This window comes from Vicugna pacos, chromosome 13 (assembly GCF_048564905.1).
Source record: "Vicugna pacos chromosome 13, VicPac4, whole genome shotgun sequence".
NCBI classification, from domain to species: domain Eukaryota; kingdom Metazoa; phylum Chordata; class Mammalia; order Artiodactyla; family Camelidae; genus Vicugna; species Vicugna pacos.
Genome location: NC_132999.1, coordinates 814488 through 840762, shown reverse-complemented (window position 1 = coordinate 840762; position 26275 = coordinate 814488). Strand labels below are relative to the sequence as shown.

General features: G+C 36.6%; 1 protein-coding gene across 4 annotated transcripts in view; it reads left to right on the top strand.

Annotated features, from left to right (window-relative positions):
- The window catches only part of LOC140700562 (pleckstrin homology domain-containing family H member 2-like), a 178016-nt gene that overhangs the window by 26646 nt on the left and 125095 nt on the right, over positions 1 to 26275 (top strand). For all 4 annotated transcript variants that reach the window (XM_072973973.1, XM_072973974.1, XM_072973972.1 and 1 more), the window contains exons 6-15: positions 234 to 315; positions 1853 to 2038; positions 4174 to 4268; positions 4874 to 5018; positions 11098 to 11234; positions 11339 to 11449; positions 11614 to 11700; positions 13020 to 13178; positions 20542 to 20622; positions 24537 to 24716. In XM_072973973.1, coding sequence (XP_072830074.1) covers positions 234 to 315; positions 1853 to 2038; positions 4174 to 4268; positions 4874 to 5018; positions 11098 to 11234; positions 11339 to 11449; positions 11614 to 11700; positions 13020 to 13178; positions 20542 to 20622; positions 24537 to 24716 — 1263 coding nt within the window. The remainder of the gene's footprint in view (positions 1 to 233; positions 316 to 1852; positions 2039 to 4173; positions 4269 to 4873; positions 5019 to 11097; positions 11235 to 11338; positions 11450 to 11613; positions 11701 to 13019; positions 13179 to 20541; positions 20623 to 24536; positions 24717 to 26275) is intronic.

Sequence of the window (26275 nt, the reverse complement as noted above, 5' to 3'; positions counted from 1 at the left end):
AAAAGCATAGGAATGAAAAACAATGAAAACTTTTAGTTCTTAAAAAGAAATATATTAAAGCTGCAGTAATCTAGGTTGGTAATCTGTGCTGATAAATTCATCTGATGTTTACTTATTTCTTTTGTATTTTGCTCATGTGTAATTAGATATTAACATTTTCTAATTATTATAATTTACTAGTATATTTTAGAAAAATTATCCCTGTTTAGAAGAAAACAATTATGTTCTTTTAGCTGGAATTGGAGAATCAGAATCTGCGTTTGATCAACCAAAACCAAACTGAAGAAATAAGAACAATACAGTCAAAACTGCAAGGTACGAGCACTTTGACTAAGACAACCTAATTGGATTCACTTGCCTGTTACTACTGAGCACTTGGAGTATGACTACCACAACTAAGGAACTGAATTTTACATTTTATGTAATTTGAATTGACTTAAATTTAAATAGCCATACATCCATATCAGCATAGCTAGACAGCAGTGAATAACTCAAAGGAAGTAATACTAATTTGCACATTTAATCGGAAGTATGTTTACTTTTAAAAAATCAATCTTGCTGTTTTCCATTTTCACTCTGTAGCATTGTGATCAACAAGGACTGAAATTTTTGCAACCTAAATATTTTGAGCAGAATTTTATAATGTGAATTAACCTTTTGCATTTTTCCAATGCTTAGGGTTACTTTCTTTCTTTTCAACTTTAAAGCCTAAGGATAGGTGGTAAAGTTAAAGATAGAGATTTACTTATTATGCTACTCCTTATGCTCAAGTGCTCACTGAGCTGAGGAGGAGGTGAATCAGCAGGGTGTATGGATAGCCCATGCATATTAGACCCATGGCCCAGTATAGTGCTTTTCAAACTTTTATTTAGGAGCAGAACCCTTTTGAAAACGTTTTTTCCCCCCTGTAGAATCTCAAGAGATAAAAGAGGTAAAAGCATTATTGGGTGATGGGTCCAGAGTTCTGCAGACTCAGTCTCACCTATGCCTCTTCTTGCATTTCTTGTATCCTCTGTGACGTTTCCACAAAGCCCTGGGGTTTCCTAGAATGCTAGACGCTACTCAGTTATCAGTTGCTATTTAGCTTAACCCTTTGCTGCTGTAATTTCTTTGGAAACTTTTCTTACTGTCACTGGGATCTCCAACCTTTTGATCTTAGAAGCAGCAATGCTACAAGTCCCAGAAGATGACTTAAACCCATGCTTAGGTGCATGAGTAATCACTACCCTAGCTGTCTAAATTCTCTATCTAACAACTGTCCCCCTCCTTTTTTTTCTCTAAGGATGTGATTAAGGCTCTTCATGTTGTGGTCACCATAGACCAAGCCCCTTCATCTGGTTTCTTATGAGAAGCATACTGAAAACTAAGCTAAGCAAAAAAGTTATTCCAGTGATCATGTGATATTTGCCCCAGTGATCATCTAAATTTTCCTGGGTTGTCTTGGCAACCAGGACCTCAGCCCCTTTTTTCTCACTGATGGTAGCATTTCCAAGCAATTATTTTTTACCAATACTTGACTTTGCAAGAAGCTGTAACTCTCTAGTTGTTTATAAGCTGGTTTTGGTTTTTTTTAGCTTGTTTGTGGGTTTTTTGTTTGTTTGTTTGAGCATTAACTATTTGTAAGGGGATTAGATATATTTCTCTTTGCAGTTAAAAATATTTTGCACATTCAAAATAAATAAACTGATTTTAAATATTGGTGTGTGAGACCAGACACTGAGGGTTCCATGTTACTATACATAAATAAAGATGAACTTCAAGCTTTTTTCCTAGTATAAGGAGTGATTTGTCCAAGTTTTACAAACTGTTATTTAAAAAATTCAGGTCTTAATTTTGATTAATGATCTTGCAGAAGTTCAAGGGAAGAAGTTGTCTGCTGTCTCTACGCCAAAGCTTTCAGAAGACCAGCGCCTGAGCAGTTTGACCTTTGGGTGCTTTTTATCCCGAGCAAGGAGCCCTCCTCAAGTAGTAAAATCGGAAGAAACAAGCAAGATACCATCTAAAGAACCCGAGTTCACTGAAGGAAAAGACATAGAAGGTATTTATGGACTAAAGGAATTTACTTCGACATTTTTTAAAAAGGAAAAATCATTTGCGAAGATTAATCCAAATATAGCTTAATTTTCCTTATTTTCTTCTTGACCACTTGATGCTGTACGAGACTATTTCTAAAGCACAATACAGCATGTAACTTTGTGTATCTAGTTATCTTGTACTTTTTTTGAGACTCTTTGCCAGTGAAGCACAGGAAAAACTGGTTTTCCCTTCTTGGTACTTTTTTCCGTAGTAGGTAGCAGTAATATTTAAAATTAAAAAGTATATAGTCATACCTACAAGTACTTGTTTTAACTGAGTTTCAGATTAGAAGTATGAATTTTCTATTCATTATTTGAAGTGTAAAAACTATCTATTACTCAATATGAAGTCAAATGTGACGTGACAAACTTATAAAGGAAAAGAACACCAGGGGACAATTTAGTAACTGCTTTGATTTTCCCTTTATTGTCTCAAAGAGGAAAATATTTATCGGGATGTTTAAGCCCTGGACCTGTGTGCAGATTTCTACCCACTTTTGTCTTACAGCCCCTCTAAATTTTGCTTTATTATGCAACTGCTGGCTTTGCCACCACTTGTACGACTTTTCCCAGTTATTTTAGAGAAGCTTGAATTTGCCTCTTCTATTTTCGGTTCCTGTTTCCTTCCTCCAGAGGAGAAAAATTATAGCTCTCAAAGCTGTGTTGATTATGAAGTTCTGAAAACTACATAATGTTTTTCTATTCTGAAGGCTTCTTTGACACCTGCTTGTATGTCGTTACTTGGGTTTTTTTTCTTTTTGAGAAGTCGTTTTGACTTTTTCCCTGTTTTCTAACAGTCAGTTGAGTATAGGTTGCCTGTCCTACAGCTCTTGCTTATTTGCAGATTTAACAAACTGCCTGACACCAAGTTGTAGAGTGTATTTGTTGTGCTTCCTGTATCTGTAATTATGAAGGCCAGGGAGTAGGGGGGAGCAAGGGGAAGCCGAGTAGTTGCTTAAGTGGTATAGAGTTTCAGATTTGCAAGATAAAAAAGTTCTGGAGATCTGAATCGCAACTATGTGAATGCATTTAGCACTGAACTGTGCACTTATAACTGTTTAAGATGGTAAATTTTATCTTATGTGTTTTTTACTGCAATAAAAAAAAGTTAGAAAGAAATAAGTGATTTTGTTTTGCCATTTCAGTAGCCAAGAACTTCCTGAATGTCTAAAGTCATTGGAATAAACACAGCTTTGCAAACTTTAGAAAATGCTTTTTAAGGTTGCTGATTTGTATTTTAAAATTGAAATTCTTGTTACTCAGTATAGGGACACGCATATATGTTCAACTCTCATGCAGCGAGTACCTCATGTTTTTACCTAAAAGAGCCTAAAGCTAAGAAACTGTGGAGTTTCAGCTGTTTAAGTGGTAAAAATATCTGTCTCTGTGTCTTCTTTTCCCGGAGTTTAAAGCACATTCCTATGAAAACCATAGGAATCTTTACACAATGCTATAAAAATTATTATAGAAATAACACATGTCCCTTATGAAAAATAAAACTAAACAACAGAAAACTGTCTGGAATAAAAAGAGAAAAATTTCTGGGGTTCCTTCTACCAGACCCCTCCCTATCCTGCTGCTAATCCATATCTTAGAGGTAACCACTGTGTTCCCTTCCTTTTCAGCTCTCTTCAGTTCTTGCCATTCAGGAAATCTATTCTCACCTTTCAACATGAGGTTCACCTGAGACAGGTTTAAAAGTGGCGATGTTTTAACACCATGTCTGTAACAGGGTTATGAATAATCAGAGAATAGCTTCATAGGGTACTGCTTGCTGAGTGAGTCAGCAGGTGTTTGTACTCATTTCTGCCCAGCCTGAGCTGGATGGAGACACTGAAGAATTAAAAGCTAAGACCCTTGCTCTCAAAGAGCTTACAGTCTAGTTGGGGAACCAGCACACTTGAGGAAATAATGAACCATGTAAGAGTATATAATAAAAATTCTAAATGCCATGATTCTTAGACTCTATAATGAATATCACATGTGTTAATCCAATTTCTCTTTCATTGGAAATTTTGCTAATTCACATTCATAAGAAATAGATCTAGGTGCTAGTTAGAAGGCTTTTTAAAAGAAATTATTTTGTTTTCTGTTTCAGATTCTGTTGCAATGCTTTCCTGTACCACATCAGGACTTTATACGTCTCTGATATACAAGAACATGACAACCCCAGTATACACAACCTTGAAGGGGGTAACTCATTATTGTTACTGTTAACATCTGGTCCTCTTCATGATAGATCAAGAAAACTGTTTATTCAAGCTCCAGATTCCATTCTTGATTTTTACATGGACTCTCCCTTTATAGAGAGTTTTAGTAGTTCACACTAACATAAAATATAAAAAGAGACGAAATGGAAACATCTGGAGAAGATACTCTTATCACAGTATTAGAGGTCTGATGGGCTCCTGTTTTGTTATGCTACATGTGAGCCTCCACCCCTCCATAGCTGTTCCTTGTTTAAAGGGGACATTATTAATGAGGTACCGAAAACTCCTAATATAAAAAGATCTTTGTGTCACGGCCAGGGCTCTCCTCCCTTGCGTGAAGTACCTAATTAAAATAAGTATCGCCAGGTATTAACAGCCTTACATTCTTAGGAATCTTTTATAATTGACAAATGTCTTTTTTGATCAGAATTTGGGATTTAACAACATGACTTTGATAATGGCAAAATATATTCTTGTATTCCTTTTCAAAAACGTATTCCATAACTTCTTCTGATAAAACATCCTTATATCTAAAAAAAGAAGTGACCTTGGAGGTGGACACAGGGAGATTGTTTTTCTTTTCCTTAGAAGGCGACCCAGATAAGCAGCAGCCCGTTCCTGGATGACTCCTCTGGGTCCGAGGAGGAAGATAGTTCCAGATCCAGCTCCCGGACTTCGGAGTCAGACTCCCGCAGTCGGAGTGGGCCAGGCAGCCCCAGGGCCATGAAACGAGGTAAGGGAAAGTCTCAGGCATACAAGACGACTCCAAAATCAGAATATTTAATGGGAATTTTATCTCTGTAATAGGACTTAAAAAAAAATCAAATTCCTGGCTTTCAATCATAGTAAAAAGAGAATTCACTGAGGACTAAGACATGTATATTTTAGTTCTAATTCTTTTCTTAATTCTCTGTATGATTACGGACAAGACTGTCTTTTTTTTTTTTAAACCTTATTTTGTCTGTAAAAGAGAGTTCATTTCATTATAGGAATGAAGTAAGATACTTGGCCAAAATGAGGTTTTTTTCTTTTATAGTTACTGCGTGATTTTTGGATAGTTTATGGGATAGACTTATTCCAGCTAAGTTTCTACACTGCTAAATGGCAGAGACTACACCTAAAAATGTGGTAGTTAATCTGATAGTAAGATGGAAAGTAACAAAAGTTTACTTTGGGCATGTCTATAATTTTTAATGGATTTGGAAGAAATTTTTTGCATATGTACAGGTTATAGAGAGCACTAATCACACTGAATGACATCTGTATTTTACAAAAGTCTTTGATGCAGCACAGTATATTGGTTTTCAGACTGTGTTCCATGGAACCCCTAAGTACTCCCAAACCCCTCAGCTTCCACTGGAGCTGTTCAGCTCTCATAGGGTTAATATTTGAGGCTGCCATTGGTCTCTTTGCTAATAGCTTGCCCCTTTGACAGCCTGAATGAGATTATATCACAATTTTGCTCTTTAAAACACTGCAAGGACGCCTTATAATGATGATAAGACACTACGTGATCCTTTGATGTCTTTGACTTCATTTCCTCCTTTTTCCTCTTACTGAGCTCTGGCCACCCAGACCCTCTTGCTGTTCCTAGAACATGCCATGCGTGCTTTTATTTCAGGCTCTTTATCTTGATTGCTTGCTCTCCCAGGTGTTCTTCCCCCAGATGTCTTACTGGCTGATTCCCTGACCTCCTTCAGTGCTGTGCTCAGGCACTGCCTTCTCAGTGAGACCCACCCTGACCGCACCATTCAAACGCAGCCCTTTCCCCTTCTCCAGCTGCTAGCCCCTCTGCTCCCTTTAATCTGCGCTCTTTTATTTTTTCACAGCTCTTACTGTCTGGTTTTTTGCCTGTCTCCTCTACTAGAATCTGTGTTCCATGAGGGCAGAAGTTTTTTTGTTTTGTTCTCTACTCTATCCCTAGCACCGAGGTTAGTGCCTAGTGCTCTGGCCTAGGGGCTGGGAGCCTGAGATTTGCACTCCAGCATCGCTTCTGTCTAGCGGTTTGGCTTTGGACAAACCCTTTATTCTGTGGACCTTAGTCTCCTTAGAGAGTGTGGGCTTGAACCAGGAAGATCTCTAAGGTCCTTTGTCAACTTAAATTTCTGTTACTCTTTAAAAACTAAAGATACTACTATTATCACAGCCGTTACTTGTCTTAGTCAAATAAATAAGAGGAATGATACAGTGACATTGTCCTAAGGTGTCCCTTAAATGTTAATAAACGCTCTTTAAAAAATTGCCAGATACTATAATGAATAGTGGCCTAAGTCCTTGATTTTATTTAATATATTCAAAATCTCCAGTTGTAGTGTCTCTCCAAATGTGGCTTGCAACTCGCAAGTGGTTTTCTAAAATGGCAAGTGAATTATTGTGAAAAATGTTCCCTTGAATTTTACATTAGAGCTGCTAGAAAGTGAAATGGTCTGTTTATATCTTTAAGTCTTAATTGCTTTTTTTATGAAAGATTAAAAAAATCTATAAGCCAGTAACATTGGACTTACATGAAGAATACTACTAAAATTGTGTGTGTTTTTTTAATGTGATGTTACTTTAAAAATAATTATAAAAATTAAGTGATTTAAGGTGTGATTGTATAAATCTTTTTTTTTTGAAAATTTTAGACCTTCTTTAATAGTAACCTTTCTTAAATGAACCAGGATTACAGACACCAAAAGGAACCTGTCGATTTACAGTTACAAACTATGATTATAACAGGAGACACCCATGTGTCTGGATTGGAACTCCAGATAATCCAGATAAAAATGAAAAAAAAAAAAAACAACTAAACTTATTAACACTGATAATATAGTTAACAAGTTTTGTCACCCACACTCTCTCAAAGGAATTACAAGTTTTAAAGAAGGAAAAGCTGTAAAATAAATGTAAACAAGGTATTTCTAGATTAGATGTAATACATCAAAGACCCGTATAGGGATCTGGGAGTAATTTAATCTCATCAGACTCCTTTTGGAAAACATATTTGTTTACCGTATGTAGTAAAGTGTGTTTTATAAAACGATAGTTTAACAATGGGTTCAAATTTCCTTGTAGCTAAGGAGATGTTTTAGATCTTAAAAAAAAGTCTTATAAAATATTAGTTCTGTGAAAGTTCTAAGTCAAACTGTGACTCAAATCAATGTTAGGATACTGCCTCACAGCAACAATCATCGTAATAAGCAGCTATAAGGTTTAAAGTATTGATAAATGCTATCCTATGATTCTTTTTAAGTTTCTGCTTTCATTAACCTCTATATATGATTAAACTTCTGAGCAAGAATCATTTGCTGCCGCTTGTTGGGGAAAACATTTTTATTTTAAAATAGTAAACAGAAACATGTAATATATAGGAAACTCCTCTGCTTTTAGTTTTTTCTTTTCTTTTGGTATAAACAATAACGCAATCCAAGTTGAAGCACAAAGCAGAAACTTGAAAAAAGAACAATGATTACAAGTAGATGTCCCCCTGCCCCATGCAAATATCCATGAAAACTTTTAAGGGCTGCTTGTGTAGGTACCTTTGGAAAGTTCCAAAGCCAGTATCTGGCTTTTAAGTTTGAACAGGACTATTTTGAACTGTAGATTTATCAACAGCTCCTTGCTTCCCATTCTAATTGCTCTAAGAGCTCACTATATACTTTAAAAAAGCCCACTTCCTAACTTTACACCTTTACTCTCCTGAAAACCTGTTTAAAAAAACCAAAATGGGAGATGATCAGAGCAGAAATATTATTAACACTTGTGTCCAAACAGGTAGGCTACTACCAGTTGATTGTGGTTACTCCAGGAAAATTGAGGTGAATAGGATAATATTACACTATATCACAAACCCATAATCAACAGGTTAAATATTCTACATTATAAGGAATCTTATCGGTTATCAGTTGGAGGTCTGGGATGGTTTGCCTAGTTCTCTCCCGGTTGCTACAGCGCAGATCCACAAGTAGAAATTACATTTACACAACTTAAGTTTGCAAATAGCTCTCCATAGATAGTTAGACAAGGCCTAACAATCCAGTAGTTTAAGCATTAAAGACAATTAAACAGTGATTTACTTTAGTTACAAGTAAAGGTTTTTAAGAAGAGAGGTGAGAAATTGAAGAGAAGAAGGAGGGGAGTAATCTGGTTTATAAGCTGAGCATATTTACTTTGCTCTAATTCAGCTGCAGAAGCTTCACAAGTTGAGCACTGTACAAGTGCTGATTTTAAAAAAAATGCACTAAAATTAGTTTCCTGCGAACATTTTCATATACTGAAAACACCACATGATTTGTAACACTTTGAAAAATATATTCAATCCACACCGATTCTCATATCCTCTCAATGGAAGGTACCATTATTTTACACAGCTCACTATTGCTTCTAAGCTAGAAAAGCCGCAGACCAACATGCTTGACGTTGTTGGGGTTGTGCAAGGTAAGCCACTCAACGAGTTCGAAAAAATGATGTTCTGATTTTTCCTCCTATGTTGTTTTTGCTAAAATAACATCAAAAGATATGCATATAAGACTACTGAAAAAAGATCACTTCAATTTACCATCATTAAAACTATGAGAGCTGATTAAGGGATTTGTGTACCAAACATATATTATCAGTTTTAAAACTTGCTGAAATTGGTTCATAATATAAAAACATTTTACCCATGAGGTGGTTATTTTAAGTTATTTTTCTGAGGAGTCAGACAGTTCCAAGTCGTTTTGGGTACACTTTAGCATGTCCTCAAATAAGGCAGGCAAATTGTTGCATACACTAAAAAATGATGAAAAAATATTAAATCCAGAACCTCATCTATTAGAATCGTCACTAAGTAATTAAATGCTACCAGTAATTAAAAATTGGTAATGTTAAGATTTAATATTTGAATTTAAAAATCAGTAAAATCTTAACTTATTTTACCTCATATTTCACAGTGTTGGCCAGATCTTAGCTGGATTAAAACACTTAACTGTTAAAACTGTAGAGCAAAACCTTAGAGAAAGTGGACAACTACAAATTACACCACTGGATTGAGAGAATGTCTTTCACACCAGGTCTTTTCTCTTTCTGTTGGAGCAGAAAACTAAAATAATCATTTTAGCCCCACCTAGCCTTTTAGAAGGAAAAGGCTCAAGAGCACACAGGTTCATTTTCCTGATGACAATAAAAAAATTCTATCCCTAAAAAGGTCTAACTCCATGAAAGCTCAGAATTGACCATTCTAGTTAGGATTAACAACAAACTTCCTCCACATAAGATTTAAAAAGCAAAACTGAAGTATGCTATCTAAATTACAATACCACTCAATACACATTACGTATTTAAAAAGTAAAGTTAATTCTAATGATAAAGTCGGAAATTCCACTGACAATGAAATCTTTAGCACTTAAAAGATTTGCTCATTGTTATGTTTTGGTTTAAACAACCTCTTCTGAAATTAGAGACTTTGGTAAAATCTCAAATTCAACTGGCAAGGATTTTCAAAGATAACCTGGACCCGTACTTTATAGATTTTTATGCGAAGTTTTTCTTCTGGTCTCGAAATGAAAATAGATCTTTAGGGAGAGAACAACTTGCCCTCCCCAAACTACAGAGCACATTATGGCATTCATGTTCTGAATTTAAATTTGGCTTTTGGGGTGGGGGAGGCGAAACTTCCTTAAAAAAAAAAAAAGGCATAAGACACCCTTAGGGAAAAACCTACTTAAAATGGAAGTTTGAAGCCTGGAATAAAACTTTGCTTCTGTTCGGAGAAGGGGGGAAGAAAAGGCCATTATTCCGAGGGGAGGAGGACCGGGGCAGGGGGAGCGGCGGCTGCGGGCGGTAGGACCGCGCGGACGCCGCTCGCCCCGCAGCGCCGGCGCGGGCTCCGTCCGGGCAATTAGAGGCGCGCCGGCCACGCCGGGCAGGGCGCTGTCAGCCTTAATCTGCGCGCTGACGGGCAGCGCGAAGCCCGAGCTCAGCCCGCAGGAAGCACGACCAGTGAACCCATATTGCTTTGACAGTTGCACTCATCTAGAAATAATGCAAAACGCTATTTAGATGTATATATCACGACCCTGTGCTCTAGGAAGAAAACAATCTAATGAGGGGCTGGGAGTCTGCTCGCCGACAACCAGCGGTGGGGAGACGTGTGGATGCATGCCCGAGAGCGCTTCCTCGGCTTCCCCTCCCCCGTCTCGCTCGCTCTCCCCTTACAGCTCCTCGTGCTTTACTCGGTGGGAGCGCCGCGTCAGAGCCGGCTTGAGGGAACTGGTCTTGGCCTCAGAGGCTTCGGTAAAGAATTTGAAAATAGACGGGAAGCTCTTCCAGGAAGTTAGCTCGTGACGGTCGGTGCCTGACGGTCCACTCTGCCCCCGGGGCTCCGAGTGAGGCTGCCGCCCGCCGCCTCCGGCCAGAGCCCCCAGCCCGCCCTCGACCCGCGGCCGCGGCCCGGACTCCCCCGCGGCCGCCCTGATTGTATAAATCTTGATAAATTAAGATTCAGTATTTGTTTGCCTATATGCCAATATGTAAATATGCATATTTTAATCCTTAATAAAAGATACTTCATTAGGCTATTACATACACTTTATATATGTAAAAATAGCTGTGCTTATAATCATATCAAATATTATTCATGTTCCTTTGACTTCCTTGGGGATTTGCATGGTAAGATCCTTACCCTTTAGTTCTGTTTTCCACTTTAGTGTTCTTCCTGGCCAAAGGCATGGAATAAATCTAGTCTAGGAAGGTTTATGATTTAGGAATAGCTGTATTCCTTAGAGAACTGACAGCTGGCATTTGGACCACCCAATTATTAAATACTGACTTGGTTTATTTCTTTATTCATCTAGGTGTGTCTCTCTCTTCTGTGGCTTCTGAAAGTGATTATGCTATTCCCCCAGATGCTTACTGCACAGACACAGAGTACTCGCAGCCAGAGCAGAAGCTCCCTAAAACTTGCTCGTCTTCCAGTGATAATGGGAAAAATGTAAACACTGAATCAGGTTTTTTTTTTTTTTAACATTGATGAATCTGTTAGCTTGAGCCTCCAAAGGGACACTTAAATGTTTTAAAAAATATCTCTTTAATTAGGAACCACTGGAAAAATCTGGCTATTTATTAAAAATGAGTGGTAAAGTCAAGACTTGGAAACGGAGATGGTTTGTTCTTAAAGGTGGTGAATTACTTTACTACAAATCTCCGGTAAGTGGAAAGTATTTGTTATTTAGAACTGAATTCATCGAACTGTAAATCAAATTGCTGATTGATTTTCGATTTTCTTCAGTGTAACACAATTAGACAAAACATTTCTTATTATGACTGTTATAGGTAATCAATTTGCATTTGATTTTCTTCATTTCATACAGAGTGATGTAATTAGAAAGCCCCAGGGCCATATTGAACTTAGTGCGTCCTGCAGTATTTTAAGAGGAGATAACAAACAAACAGTTCAGGTACTTTTTTTTTTTTTGTATCATGCAGAATTCAGTTCTTAATTATGCAACAGAGTGGAGATTGGATGATTCAGTGTTTTGGTTTATTTTTACTCCATTTTGAGGTCAGTTTGATGCCTCAGAAATGTGTGAAACCCCAAGTTAAAATTAGAATATAAGCTAAGTTTATGTTAACTCCCCATTATACTTTCTTTGCCCTTTATCCTTTAGACTGTCCTCTCTCCATACTGACCCTCCCAGTCAATCTCAGTTCTCAAACTGTCAAGTTGTTTTAGCAGAGGGTTATTTGATAAATGAATTCCCAGTAAGATAATCATAATTTAACTAAGTTCAGGAATTTTTGCATTTTAATACAGAACCAGAAAATGGCAGTTCTGTGAACTTCAGATGCTGTAGCACCTAAGTGGGAAAGATACTGGTGAGCAGAAGGGCTGTTCTAGGTCCCACCAAGTCACACCATAGGGGTAGCTGCTGTCCATTTCACCCACATGTAATGCCAGTCTTGCCAGAAACCTTTGTTAAAAAAAAAAACAGGCTGTTGAGATAGTTTCGTATATGTGATTTAAATTTGAGAGCCTTTAGTTCTGAAATGCCTTCAATAATCACTATTTTCTTATTTTGCTCCTTTGGAGGGTGGAATGCAACACTTACTAGAAAGATACATTAACAGTGCTTCCAGTGGGTAACATCAGAGAACTGCCCAAAAATGGAGAAAGAAGACTCAGGGAAAGCTTTGTCTTGGAGCATGGCAGATAAAAATCGTTTACAAGCTTCTGAAATATTTGAAATTTTTGAAATGAGGCTTATTTGAGCCTGAGAAGTTGGGAGTTTGTAATATCTAATCACATCTTCTAAGAATCTCTTCTTCTATAAATGTCTTCTTATTTTACTTATTATAATTGATTTTCTCATTTCCATAACCGAGAGCGCCTCTTTATTTGCTTAAAATGTGTTCTTTTACTACAGTCTGCAATCATTCTGCTCATTTCCACAACTAGGAGCCTGTAGCACATTTAAGGGAGAAAATGAAAATATCGTGAATAAACAAGATAAAAAATCATGACCCAAAAGCTTAATACTATGAATAGTTTTAAAGTAAACAGAAGTGGAAGAAAATTATTTCAACAAAAAGTTGTCATTCTCACAAAAGGGTTAAAATATGCTAAATGATTTATGAAATCATTTATTTAGAACCTAGGATTCAAAGTTTAGCATGTTTGATTCCTTGTTAGATAGTGATGTTTGAAGAATGGACAAGGAAATGCTAATAATTCTAAAATCTTCAATTCCTTTCCTCTCTCTTTCTCATCCCATTCTAGTTGACCACTGAAAAACACACATACTATCTGACTGCAGATTCTCCCAATATATTGGAGGAATGGATTAAAGTGTTGCAGAATGTTCTTCGAGTACAAGCTGCCAACCCACTTTTCCTGCAGCCTGAGGGGAAACCAACAGTAAAGGGATTGCTCACCAAGGTGGGAACTTTACATGCCTACTAGCAATGTGCCTGAACAGAATTAGCCCCACTGATCATGAAAAGTGGGCATCAGAGAATATGTATATTGACTATTTTATATGATCTTGGTAAGAGTGTTTTAAGTATGATACCAGAGATAAAAAACATAAGGATGAAAAATGACAAAATTGACTACTATATAAAAAAAATGTAAATGTTCTTACTATCAGAAATTCTCTAAGCAGAATTTTAAAAAGACAGATGAGAAGCTTTTAAAAGGTATTTGAACCATGAAAAATAAGCATTTTCTAATCAGTGAGTAAAGGCTAAATACCAGTGGGGGTTGGGGGATGTGGAGGAACAAAGGACACAGTGGGAGAGAGGTAGAGCTAGTAGAGATAAGGAGAAATACATGATCAATAAGCACATGGGAAAACATTTTACTATCACTAATCATTTTCTTAAAAAGGGAAATTTGAAGTAATAGATATTTTTAAAAATCTGGTCGAGGGAAGACTTTTTTTAAAAGTATGAAATGCAGAGGGGGAGGGTATAGCTCAGTGGTAGAGCATATGCTTAGCATACACGAGGTCCTGGGTTCAATCCCCAGCACCTCCTTTAAAAAAGAAAAATCAATCAATCAAACAAACAAACAACCTAATTGTCTCCCCACTGCGGGTGAGGGGCGGGAGGGGAAGGGAAAAAAAAGTATGAAAGGCAGTATTGACACAAATTAAGAAACTTGCTAGTGAGAGTATTACTTCTGAAGACAATTTGGCAATGTCTTGGCCTAAGTGTTTACTCAGTAAGTATTTTTGAATGAACAAATAAATGAATGAGTGTTAAATGTCTTAAAAACATATATACATATCCTGTGATCCACCAATCTCAATCTAAGAAATTTATGCTTAGGAAATTATCTTAATTTGCAAAAGATTTAAGTATTTCCATCACAGCGTGGTTTATTTTTTTCTTAGTTAAAAAAGTTAGATATAATTAACATATGTTGAAATGCAGATCGTAAGTGTAGCGTTTGTTCAGTTTTGACAGATATTTACTGTCATCCTATCAAGATATAGAACATCTCCATTACTGCAGAAAGATTACTTGCATATCATAGTTTGTAAGAAAAACTGGAATCAACTGAGATATAGACTAGGGGATAGTTTAAGTAAACATTTAAATAATCAGATAGTGCTTTTTACTATGCATTTTAAATGTTGTAAAAGAATATTTAATGTTTTAGAAATATGTTATGATGTATTGTTAGGTGATAGAATAAGTACAGTATTATATTGTTATCCCATTTTTGGTAAACGTATTTGTAGAAAAATGACTAAGAAATATACTCAGATATATTGGATATCTCTATGTGGTTTTACTTCATTTTTTCTTAGTTCTATTTTCTAACTTTCTTAGTGTGAGTAAGTATTGATTTATGCTAAGATGAATATTATTTTTAAATTTTAGAAAGTTCAGTTGGTCACTTTTAGAACAATACAATAAAATACTTACAAAATATTATATAAAAATAATCTCTACATAAGCACTCATCACTTGTGTGCTTTGTTTATGTAAGAAGTGAAAAGTTTAACTGTGGGTGGGCTATGCCACCATGTAATTTATACTTAATATTAATGTGGGGATTTAGTTGGGTGCTCTTCAGTAATATTTACTAAGACTGACCAGCTACTCTAAAAGTAAGAGAAAAAAATTCACCAGTACATTCAACAAAGAGATGCACTATTTTTTTTTCCAAAATATTACATTACCACGAAAATGTCTTTTCAGTTACTGATGGGTTAGAGAATTTACCCACTGATGGATATTGCGCTAATTTATATTTTCCAACAAACAAACAGTGCCACTTTAAATCGCATTCTTATTCTAATACATAATAACTAGTTGTCTTCTTGTTTCAAGGACTATGTATATCAAACCGTAGACTTTAATATAATCTCATAGCTAAATGTTTGTTACTTCTTTCACAGTTAGTGTTTTTGTTTGTTTGCTTGTTTTTGATGTATCGTCATGGCTTCTCAATTTCTGCTCCTGTTACATTTCTGTGGTTCCCTGCTTCCCATTTCACTGTTGCATTTTGAATGAATATAAGTTCATGGGATTATCAGATGTCTAAACCATTAGGGTTTGCAGACAGGGTGCTTATTAGGTTTCCTTCCTGCCATGTGTGAAGGCTTGTCCACCCCCATACTTTCACCTATAAAGTCTTATAAGAGAAAAACTCCTTCTGAGTGACTGTTTCAAGCTCACATGCCAGTTACAATCCGAGATACTGCAGATACTGAAATGCTTGAGGGGAGGAGCCTTTTTAAAATTGTCACACTGTTATTATTAAGTACAGAAATATGTAGGTAGATATTAAGAACTTGACTAATTTGATTCTGGCTAGTCACTCTTGCAACTTTTATTTTAATGCTTAGGCAGAATATTTTCTATATAAAAGTTCATTTATTTAAAAAAACCAATCTATTGAGCAGGCATGGTGGGAAGGTATAGTGCAGGGGCTAGACTTGCAGAAAGGTGAGGAAGGATGGTATTTATGTTTGTGGGGCAATGAGTAAGAGCATTCAGATGTCCCCAGTTTTCTTGATGAAGATGGCTCTATTCCACAATTTTATGAGAGCGAAGATAAGGACTGAGAATAATAACTGAAGTAGAACATGCCCAAGGACAGACAGAACGATCGAGCATTGTTATTGAGGACCCACTTGTCTTCAGTGATCTGAGTTCATCTTGATTCTTTTTCTCTAAGATGCCCAGAAATAAGAGCAGAGAATTTACATTGTAGGGATGTGAGGATCATCATTTTTTTCTAACATTTTATTATGTGAATTCTCAAATATGCATAGAAGTCAGAAGAATATTTTGCAGTGAACACCCATATTCCCACCACCTAAATTCCACAATAACATTTTACTTGCTTTATATATATCAAGATGATGATTTAATTTTAAGATGTATTTACTTTATTTTTATTTTATTTATTTTTTGAAGGGGGAAGGTAATTAGGTTTATTGATTTACTTATTTTTTTAATGGAGGTACTGGAGATTGAACCCAGGACTCCGTGCATGCTGACCAGGCACTCTACCACTGAGCTATACCCTCCCCCCAAGTTGATGATTTTAAATCAATTGTGTTTTATTATGGGCATTTTCAAACATCTGTGAAAGTAGAAGGAATAATAGAATCTTCATATATTCATTACCCAGTTTCAGCAATTATTAACTATGGCTAATGTTATTTCTTAAAACCTCCCATTACCTTCTCTTTCTTCCTACACTCTCCGCTGGATTACTTAAAATCAAATGGAGGTGAAGTTTTGTTGAGTGGATTTGTTGAAAGCATAGGAATGCAACATAATCACAGTCCACAAGAGTTGTTTTGTGATCAAACATTAGATCCAAGGTTGATGGAGAAGTAAGAGAGGCCAGGAGGGAAATGATAAACTGGAATAAAATAGAAGGATCGAGGACTTAAAAGTTTTGAATGAGGTAGGAGAATAGGAGAGCAGGCAAGGAGAAAGGGAGCTGCGGGGAAGGTTGAGCTCAGAAAGTAGAATGTAAATTTTAGAAGTGAAGCAGTTCCCAGTGAAGGAAAAAGGACCAGGGTGTAGCCAAGGGGATGGATGGCAAAAATGGAGGGATAGTTAGCAAAGGTTTTTGCAAATGAAGAGAGCGAGGAACTAACTGTGAGTTAAGATTGGAGAGAGGTGGTGTAGCAAGGAGGTGAGGGCAGGAATTTAGGAGCCAGGCTGCATGGGCTCACATCCTGGCTCTGACACTTGTGTGACCTTGAATAGGTTACTTAAAGGCTCTGTGCCTTAGTGTCCTTATCTGTAAAGTGAGAATAATAATAGTGCCAACCTCACAGGATATTGGGTAGATTAAATGGAATTATTTAAGCATGTAAAGTGCTTTAGAACAGTGCCCCATCATCATAAACACTCCAGATATACTCGCTATTATTATCATGAGAGTTTCACCTAGATGCTGAAATCAACAAGGCAGGTGGCAGGGTTTGTGGTGGAGAAGGTTACAGGCATGAAAATATAGGAGAGGAGAGAAGACCATGGGAACTTATGTTTTGTGCAGTGACAACAACTAATCAGGATATGATATATGGTTTGTCATCAAAGTTTCAGACCTTTTTTCTTAATTCTTATTTTTTTATTGAAGTGTAGTCAATTTACAATGTTACTTTCATGTGTATAGCAAAGCAATTCAGTTATACATACACATTTTTTTCAGATTCTTTTCCATTACAGCTCATTACAAGAAATTGAACATAGTTTCCTGTGCTATACAGTAGGTCCTTGTTGTTTATCTGTTTTATATATAATAATGTATATTTATTAATCCCAAACTCCTAACCTATCCCTCCCTACCTTTGCCTGCTGGTAACCACAGTTTGTTTTCTATCAGAAATTACCTTTGTTATAGATGCAAGGTAAAAAAATTATTCTTTCAATTACTTAGTTCACCAAAGCCTTGAGGTCTGAGACTGTCTTTAAATCTTCCCGAGGATTCTTCCAGTATAATTTGCTTTACTATGATTTTTTCAGAATAAGTCAGAGTTGGAAGAAATCTTAATCCAATTAGATTTACATAAAATGATAGACCTGTGTTTTTAAAACACAGCTTTTACAGTGAGTTGGCAAAGGTCTTCGTCAATTTGTAGTTCCTCAAAGGCACTCATTGTTCTATTTAAAGATAAGTCATTTCAGAAGTATATTCTATATAGCCAGATGCTTTATGCTCCAGTTTTGGTGAGACTCCTTTCTGGAGTTTGTTTAAAACAACAACAAAAAAAGTCTGCATAACACAAACTATTTAAAACTTCCAGGCTATTTGTCTGTAAATATATGTTTCTAAATTTAATTAAACTGAAGCATATCTTGCCAAATGAAACATTTTTTTCTTTTTCCTAAGCGACATTCTAAATCCGTCAAACTTTTAGATGGTGGAGTTATCTGTTTGTTTAAACCATAGCTTTGAAAGCCCAAAGGCTGGCTGCCTTTGTGGGTTTAAATGAAACGTGTTTCACTTCTCCCTGTGCATAGTGAGGAAGAAGCTGTCGTTGAGTAACAGCTGTTATCCTTTATTTACATTTTCTCCTTTGGTCATGGCGACAGCCTGAGTGAGGTGTTCAATAGTCCCATGGTAACAGCAGAAATTGGGAGGTTAAGTCAGTCGCCTGAGAACATCCATCCAGTACGTGGCAGAACTGCAATTTAAGCCTTGATCCTTTTGACCTCAGAATGCAAGCCTTCTCTACTATCTTGACTTACCGACTGTAAAATCTACAGTGGCAATAGTTGATACTCTTCTCAATATGGTACTGTCAGAACAGTCCACATAAGTGATGTCATTACAAGAGCCCTGCAGATACGTGTGCTTCCCACCGCACGCGCTGCTCCTCCCCAGTGACGTCTCCCATTGCTCGCTCAGTCTCAGACACAGGGGCCCACACCATCTCAGGGCCGGCGCTGGCTGCTTCCCTTGTCTGGAGTGGTTTTCTCTTCTTAGGTGATTGCATAGCTCATCTGCCTCCTCCGGGGCCTGACTCAGTGTCCGTGGCCTTCCTGACCACCTTTTTATTTTATTTTATTTTATTATTTTTATTGAAGTGTAGTTGATTTACAATGTTGTGTTAGTTTATGATGTACAACATAGTGATTCAGTTATACATACGTGTGTTCTTTTTCATATTCTTTTCCATTATAGGTTATTACAACCTATTGAATATAGTTCTCTGTACTATAACAGTAGGACATTGTTATTTATCTGTGCTTTATATAGTAGTTTGTATCTGCTAATCCCAAACTCCTTATTTATCTCTACCTCCCCCCTTCCCTTTGGTAATCATAAGTTTGTTTTCTATGTCTGTGAGTCTGTTTCTGTTTTGTAAATAAATCCATCTGTGTTGTTTTTTAAGATTCCACACATGAGTGATGTCATATGGTATTTGTCTTTCTCTGTCTGACTTACTTCACTTAGTATGATCATCTCTAGGTCCACCCACGTTGCTGCAAATGGCCCTTATTTAAAATTGTAAAACATGTCACCCCTTCTCCAAGTGCTTCCTTCTCCTTTCCTGCTTTATTTTTCCCTTTCATATTTATCACCATAGGCAAGCAGGACAGCAGAATGTTGCACTTTAGTTGTACTGGCCAGTGTCTTGGTTTCCAAGTGGCAGTGCTACCCAGACTGAAGCCCACTCTGACTACTGCAGGAGAGGGTCAAGCCTCAAGGTGGACATTGGCATGCTGCCAGGGTAGTAGGCTAATAGGGCAAGCTCAACCAGGCACACCACATTCTGGGTCTGGCGCACCAGAGCCTGTTATAAATCTTACCCACTGGTGGGAATCAGGTTTGGGGGGTTTTTCTAGGCTTGGGGGTGAAGCTGGGACTGTCTGGCAAAGATTTGCAATGCCTGTACCTGGGCAGGACTGGGATAGGGAGGAACTCACAGTGAAGGTCTTCATAAAGCCACCAAATGATGAAAAACCTTCAATATTCAATACAAATTTTGGTAAAATGTTTTTACACACACAGACACAAAACACATGTACATGTGTAAAACTCTGTGTTCTTGATGAAGATACATAGCACACTGCTGTGTTACTTATCTGTCTTCCTCACAAGGCAACGAGCTCCTTGAGGAAGGAGACTGTGTCTCATTCATATCCATATCGCCAGTACCTAGACCAGTCTCTGACTATTCAGAGTCAAGAGCTAGATTCAAATTCCATCCCAGTCACTTAACATAGTTCCTGACCTATAGGAAGCACTCAATATATAATAATAGTTTTTAATATGATTTTATTATTTTGTGTGAATCCTTCTGGAGAAGGCATAAAATGTGTATGTTCCGTGTATGGTTACTTCTGGAGAAGGCATCAAATATTTTGAACAAATGAACCTTTTACATTTTGGAAATCACTAGAATTCTCAGGTTTCATTCTTTTGTTTCTAACATTTGGATGTTAACCTAGAGAGCCATAGGGTTATTGGAAATCTGTGGAATGGATATGGAATATTATTGGATTATTAGTAATATGGAAACTATGAAATATACCTACTTGTGAAACTGACATCTCTGAATCCTCAGTCCTAGGCATAGTACTTGACATATAGTAAACTTCTGATAGATGTTGAATGGTGAGTACCAAAGCAACACACAAACATGCTACTACTATAACAGGTAAATTTTAAACAGCATTTGGGCAGTCTAGTTGTAATATCACTTATACCTTGAGCAAACTGGATAGCTGAACAGCTTCGAACTGAGTGTATAAACCATACTTCAAGGTGTCAGAGTTCTGAGCTACGTTTGTAATTCTTTGAAATATGATTTCAGGTGAAACATGGCTATTCCAAGAGAGTCTGGTGTACACTTATAGGAAAAACATTATATTATTTTCGTAGTCAAGAAGATAAGGTAAGTATGTATTTTTAATATGTGAATTAGAAGACTTTTGTTTGTTTGTTATGGCTTCAAGTTTTCCTGTTCATTGTTCTGTTGCTAGCTCAAACTTTAGAATTTTTGGTAAGGTTGAAATTTTGCATAAAATATACTACTAAGGTAATCATAGACCTGTAAGTGTCTTAATTCTTAATAAGCCTTAGCAACTCTTCATGAGTGCTTCTAAGACCTAGAGGAGAAGTCTTCCTCTACCCTTCTGTCAACCATCAATTTATCCTATTTCTGACAGACTAGATCAGGTTGAATGAAAGGGAACAGCAGGCTAGGAAAGAACTAGGGAGGGAAAAGGATCCAGTCCTGTCCCAGGCCCTTGAATCCCTACACACCACTTATCTGTGCATCCATCTACCTATTCATATCCCATTTGTTCATTTTAACTAGTCTCTTCCCCCAAAGAACTTGAGTTATCTCACTTTTCAAAGCGAAAAGATGGATATCTTCCAAAGGAGCAGTGTATGCCTGACTATCAATATGAACACTCCATGTCATTTTTGGATTGCTGAAACGATAAGAATTGAACCAACGTGGGTCAAGAGTACTTGCATAAAATAAAATGCCACCTCCACAGAGCAGCAGCCTGTGACTGATGACTGTGTTAATGAGACTAAACTTCTTGGTCCCACGACCATGTGGGTCAGTTAGTATTTCTGTGTTGTTTTCACAGCCTGAGCTCTCAGTTCTGACTAGCTGTGTTTAAAATGCATGCCGTTGTTCTCAGTATTGCTCATGGAATGAGACTTAGCACAGCACAGCACAGCACAGCCATTAAGAATGATATCTCTGAAGTAATGTGGGAATATGCTCATAAAATGATGCAAGAAAATAAGTGCAACATCAAACTGTATGTTCAGTATAACCCTAACTTAGTTATCAGTCAGGGAAACAGAAGCCACTCCGTTTATTTCGGGTATAACTGTTTTAATGTAGAATTAAGAACATACATAACTTTTAGAAAAGTTACATAACTCTTAGAAAAGTTGAGGGAACAGAGGTCAGAGAAGAAGATTCGAGAAGTCAGCACTGACAGTCTGAGCACAAAGCGCAGAGGCAGCTGGTCCTCGGCAGTTTACTGGGATACCTCTGTGATGCTCACGTCAGCCCAGGCACCTGACTGCAAGTGTCTTGGGAGAATAGTGACTCCTCATTCACCCTTACCTTCCATGTTACATGCAAATTTTCTCACAGGCGAGCTCTAACTTGGGACCATATAGGGAAGGGGATTCTGACAAATATAGTTCCCAACTTCATTTCTGCAATTACGGGTAGACTTTAGAAGAGGGAAGTTGAGATGCTGAGTTTATAATTCTCAGTCCAGTGCATCTATGTAACAATACACCAGCAGAAAGATCAGAAAGAATTGTACCAAAATTATCTGCGGCGGGAGAATTGTGGATGATTTTTTTTCCTCCCATTTTTTATACCTTTCTATATTTATCAAGTTTCTATAATAAACATATGTTTTATAAATAGAAAAATAATTTAAAATTTGCTAAGAGAATAGAATTTTAATCTCACCAATAATAATAATAGTAATAATAATAATTTTTATTATTTAATGAAGATGCATAGCATTGGTCACAGGAGGAACTAGTTAGAAGAATGTAGATAGATGAACAGAAATTGACTATAATTACTGGAAAACTATTGAGAATGCATGGAAGGGGTATAAGCCTACTTCATTTTGTGCAATAGATGTTTCAGAAACCATTTGTCTTTAAAAAGACAAAGTGTCTTTTTAAAAATTCAGTGAAAATATTTAAAGGCACCACATCTATTCACTGTTTATGGAGCCATGATGAGTCCTTTGGGAAAAGGAATAATCATCTTTAATTATTGGAGCAGATGGAACCTTGATTTTCATATGATTGGACATGCCTGAAGCACACAATTAGGATGGTATTGTCATGTATTATAGTGGAATTAATTTTCTTTATCCCATTTTTAAAGCTTGCTTTTTATTTATTAGTGTGACTTTCCTGCCCTGTTATTTAGCTTTTGTTTTACTACCTGTCTTTTTCTGAACGTGTAGATAAGTTAATTTCGCATTTTTCCTTCAGAACTAAACATTCTTCATTCAGTGCCCAGAATAATGCTTTGCACATAGTAACTACTCAGAAAATAATTGTTATTAATTTGATGGGGAAAAGCAATGTTTCTTATAAAAGACAACTCATTTAATTAAGTGAATTAATTTTTTACTGTTGATCAGCTATTAGGTAGATATTATTACATTTTAGATAAGATACCTAGGTAAGATGTCACTTAGAAACTGACATTTAATTGGGTTCTGAAGGAAGTAAAAGAGGCAAGAACATTCCAGGCCAAGGGGACAGCAGGTGCAAAGGCCCCGGCAGGAGCAAGTCTGGTGTGTTTGAGGGAAAATGAGAAGGTAAGTGTGACTGGACTGGAGTCCGTTAGGGGCAGAGTAACAGGAGGTGAGATCAGAGAAGTAATGGGGACCAAATTGCATGGGGCCTTATCAAAGGAAGGACTTTGGCTTTTACTCCAAATAAGATGAGAAGCCATTGGAGGTTTTTGAGCAGAACAGTGACATCATCTGACCTTATCTAACAGGAACACGGTAGCTACCGTCTGAGAGAATTAGGAGGAGACTGGTTAGGAGGCTGTTAATAGTAATCCAGGTGAGAGATGATTGTCGTTTTGTGGTAGCAATGGAGGTGTGAGAGGAGACCAGATTCTGGATATATTTTGAATGTTTTGGTGACAGGACTTGTTGACTGAAAGAGTATGGGAGGTATGGGATATGAAAGAAAGAAAAAGGTCAAGGTTTGACGATGCCAAGGTTTTTGGCCTGAACAGCTGGAAAGATACAGTTGCCAACAACTGAGATGGGGAAGACTGTGGAGAGCAGGCGGGGAGGACTTAGCAGGTGGTGTTTGAGACGCTGTTACACATCTAAGTAGAGGTAGTGTGAGTCGTTCGTTATCCATCTGGGAGAGGCTAATACATCCTGGTACTAGTCATGAGCTTGGATGAGATCACCCAGGGGAGTGAGTGTAGATGGGAAAAAAGTCCAAGCACTGAACCCTGGGCCTGAGCATGAAAATGTAAGATGGTAAACGTCTTTGGAGTTAGAATGAACTTTTTTAGACTGCAATTGCAAACCTGACCAAATATTTTAGAAGCTGTACATGTAAAGCAGCCTATATATGTTCCTTGAATAAACATACTTAATTAAAGCAAAAGTTTTAAAACAAGCTATATATTCAACACAGCAAATGATTGTTTTTGTCAGTAAAAGAGTAGGTAAAATTTAATGTAAATCATTTTAGGATGTTTTTCTTATCCTTAAATTAATATGGAAGAAATCATGGCATTTTTTTGGTGATATATTATGTATGTATAAATAGCCTCAAAACCTCATTTTTTGAGGTTCAGAGTGATAGTTAATCACACTTCTTCACATCAGCTGTTAACCTTGTTACTTTTTCTATGAATAGTATTGAGACTATGTCTACAATTGTCCTTTTGATCCAGTAGCTTAATCAGATCAATTCTATGGGGAAAAAAAGCCAAGTGACTATTGTGACTGAATAACCTACTTGTTTGACTAGGTAGTGGGTCACTTTAGTCCAAGTGAATAATTCAAGCCGCTAGAGAATTAGAGAAGTAGCTTCTTGCTTTTTCCACAAAAGTTAAATGCCTGGTATTCAAATTGTTCTTTATATTACTATTGGCATGTTGGTTTTGGCCACTACTTTTTTAACAATATGGATAATCCAGTTACCTCTAGGCATTCATTTTGAAAAGAAAGCTTTATAAAGGTAGGAATGAAAAGGACGATGAAAAATTTTAGTAGGAAGAGATTTAGAAAGTGCCTTCCTTACAATTACCAATATTTACTTTAGTTTCCTTTAGGTCAGATCAAACTCTGGGAGGCTAAAGTTGAAGAGGTTGACAGATCCTGTGATTCAGATGAAGATTATGAAGCCAGTGGGCGAAGTCTGTTATCCACACATTACACTATTGTGATCCACCCCAAAGACCAAGGGCCGACATATCTCCTGATCGGATCCAAGCATGAAAAGGTCTGTGAGGACTAATTGCTTGACTTGGAATGATTTAGACTATTATTAAGTATTGGAAATAATTTTCAAATGATCGTAAGTACAATCAAAGATTTACATATAAATTTGTTGGACATAGCATTCTTTTAGAAATAATTTTATTTCTGATATATTTCAAACACAAAATATAACAGACAGCCTTTTTTTACTTAACAGATGCTGGATTTCATGGTATTTTTTAATCAATGTGAAATTAGTAATCAGCTAACTGTTCATTGGTATGAAATTGATTAAATAAATATATGTCCATATAATAAAATATCCTGCAGCCTTGTATCTCTTTTTTATAAAGAATTTCTAGCAATAAGGAAGTGTTTATACAATGTTGGTAAAATTCAGAAATTATAATTATCTTTTTTAACCTGATCTCAATTTTCACTGTGAAAATATAATGTACATGTATATTTTAATAGAAAAAAATGCCAGTATATTTTATATTTGGGGAGAAGAAAAATAGGTTCTTTTCTTTCTTTATTTCTTTCATACAAAAGCTATAAATAATATATACAATTGAATGTCTTAAAAAGAATTATGCACTCATGAAACTGTCACCACCATCTATGCCACAAACCTATCCATCACAAAAGTTTCCTCTCAACTTCTTTTTTATTATTATTATTTTGTGTGTGTGTGATAAGAACTACTTAACATAAGATCTACCCTCAGTAATTTTTAAGAATGTAACACAATATTGTTAACTATGGGCAGAATGCTATGCAGTAAACCTCTGGGACTTACTCATCTTGTTTAACCAAAACCATGTACTCTTTGATTAATGCCTCCTGTTTCTGCCTCCCTCCAGCCCCTGGCAACCACCATTCCACTCTCTGCTTCTATGAGTTTGACTATTTTAGGTCTATCATATAAGTGGTATTATGTGGTATTTGTTTCTCTGTGTCTGGCTTATTTTACTTAGCAGAATATTTGTCTTCCTGATTCATCCATGTTGTTGCAAATGGCAGGATTTCCTCCTTAAAGGCTGAATAATATTCCATTGTGTGTATACACCACATTTTCTGTATCCATTCATCCATCGATGGACACTAGGTTGTTTCCATGTCTTGGCTATTGTAAATAATGCTGTGATGAGCATGGGGGTACATATTATCTTTTTGAGTTAATGTTCTATATAAATTTATATTAAAAGCTTCCTGAAGATAAACACCCAGAAGTGGAAATGCTGGATCATATAGTAGTTCTATTTTTAATTTTTGAAGAACCTCCATACTGTTCTCCCCAGTGGCTGCACCAGTTTACATTCTCGTCATCAGTGTGCAAGTTTTCCCTTTTCTCCACATTCTCACCAACATTTGTTATTTCTTGTTTTTTTTGTTTTGTTTTGTTTTTGAGACTAGCCATTCTAATGGGTGTGAAGTAACTCTTTGTGGTTTTGAGTTGTATTTCCCTGATGATTAGTGATGTTGAGCTCCCCTTCATGTACTTGGCCATTTGTATGTCTTCTTTGAGAAAATGTCTGTTCAGATCCTCTGCCCATATTTTAATTGGATTGTTCATCTTTT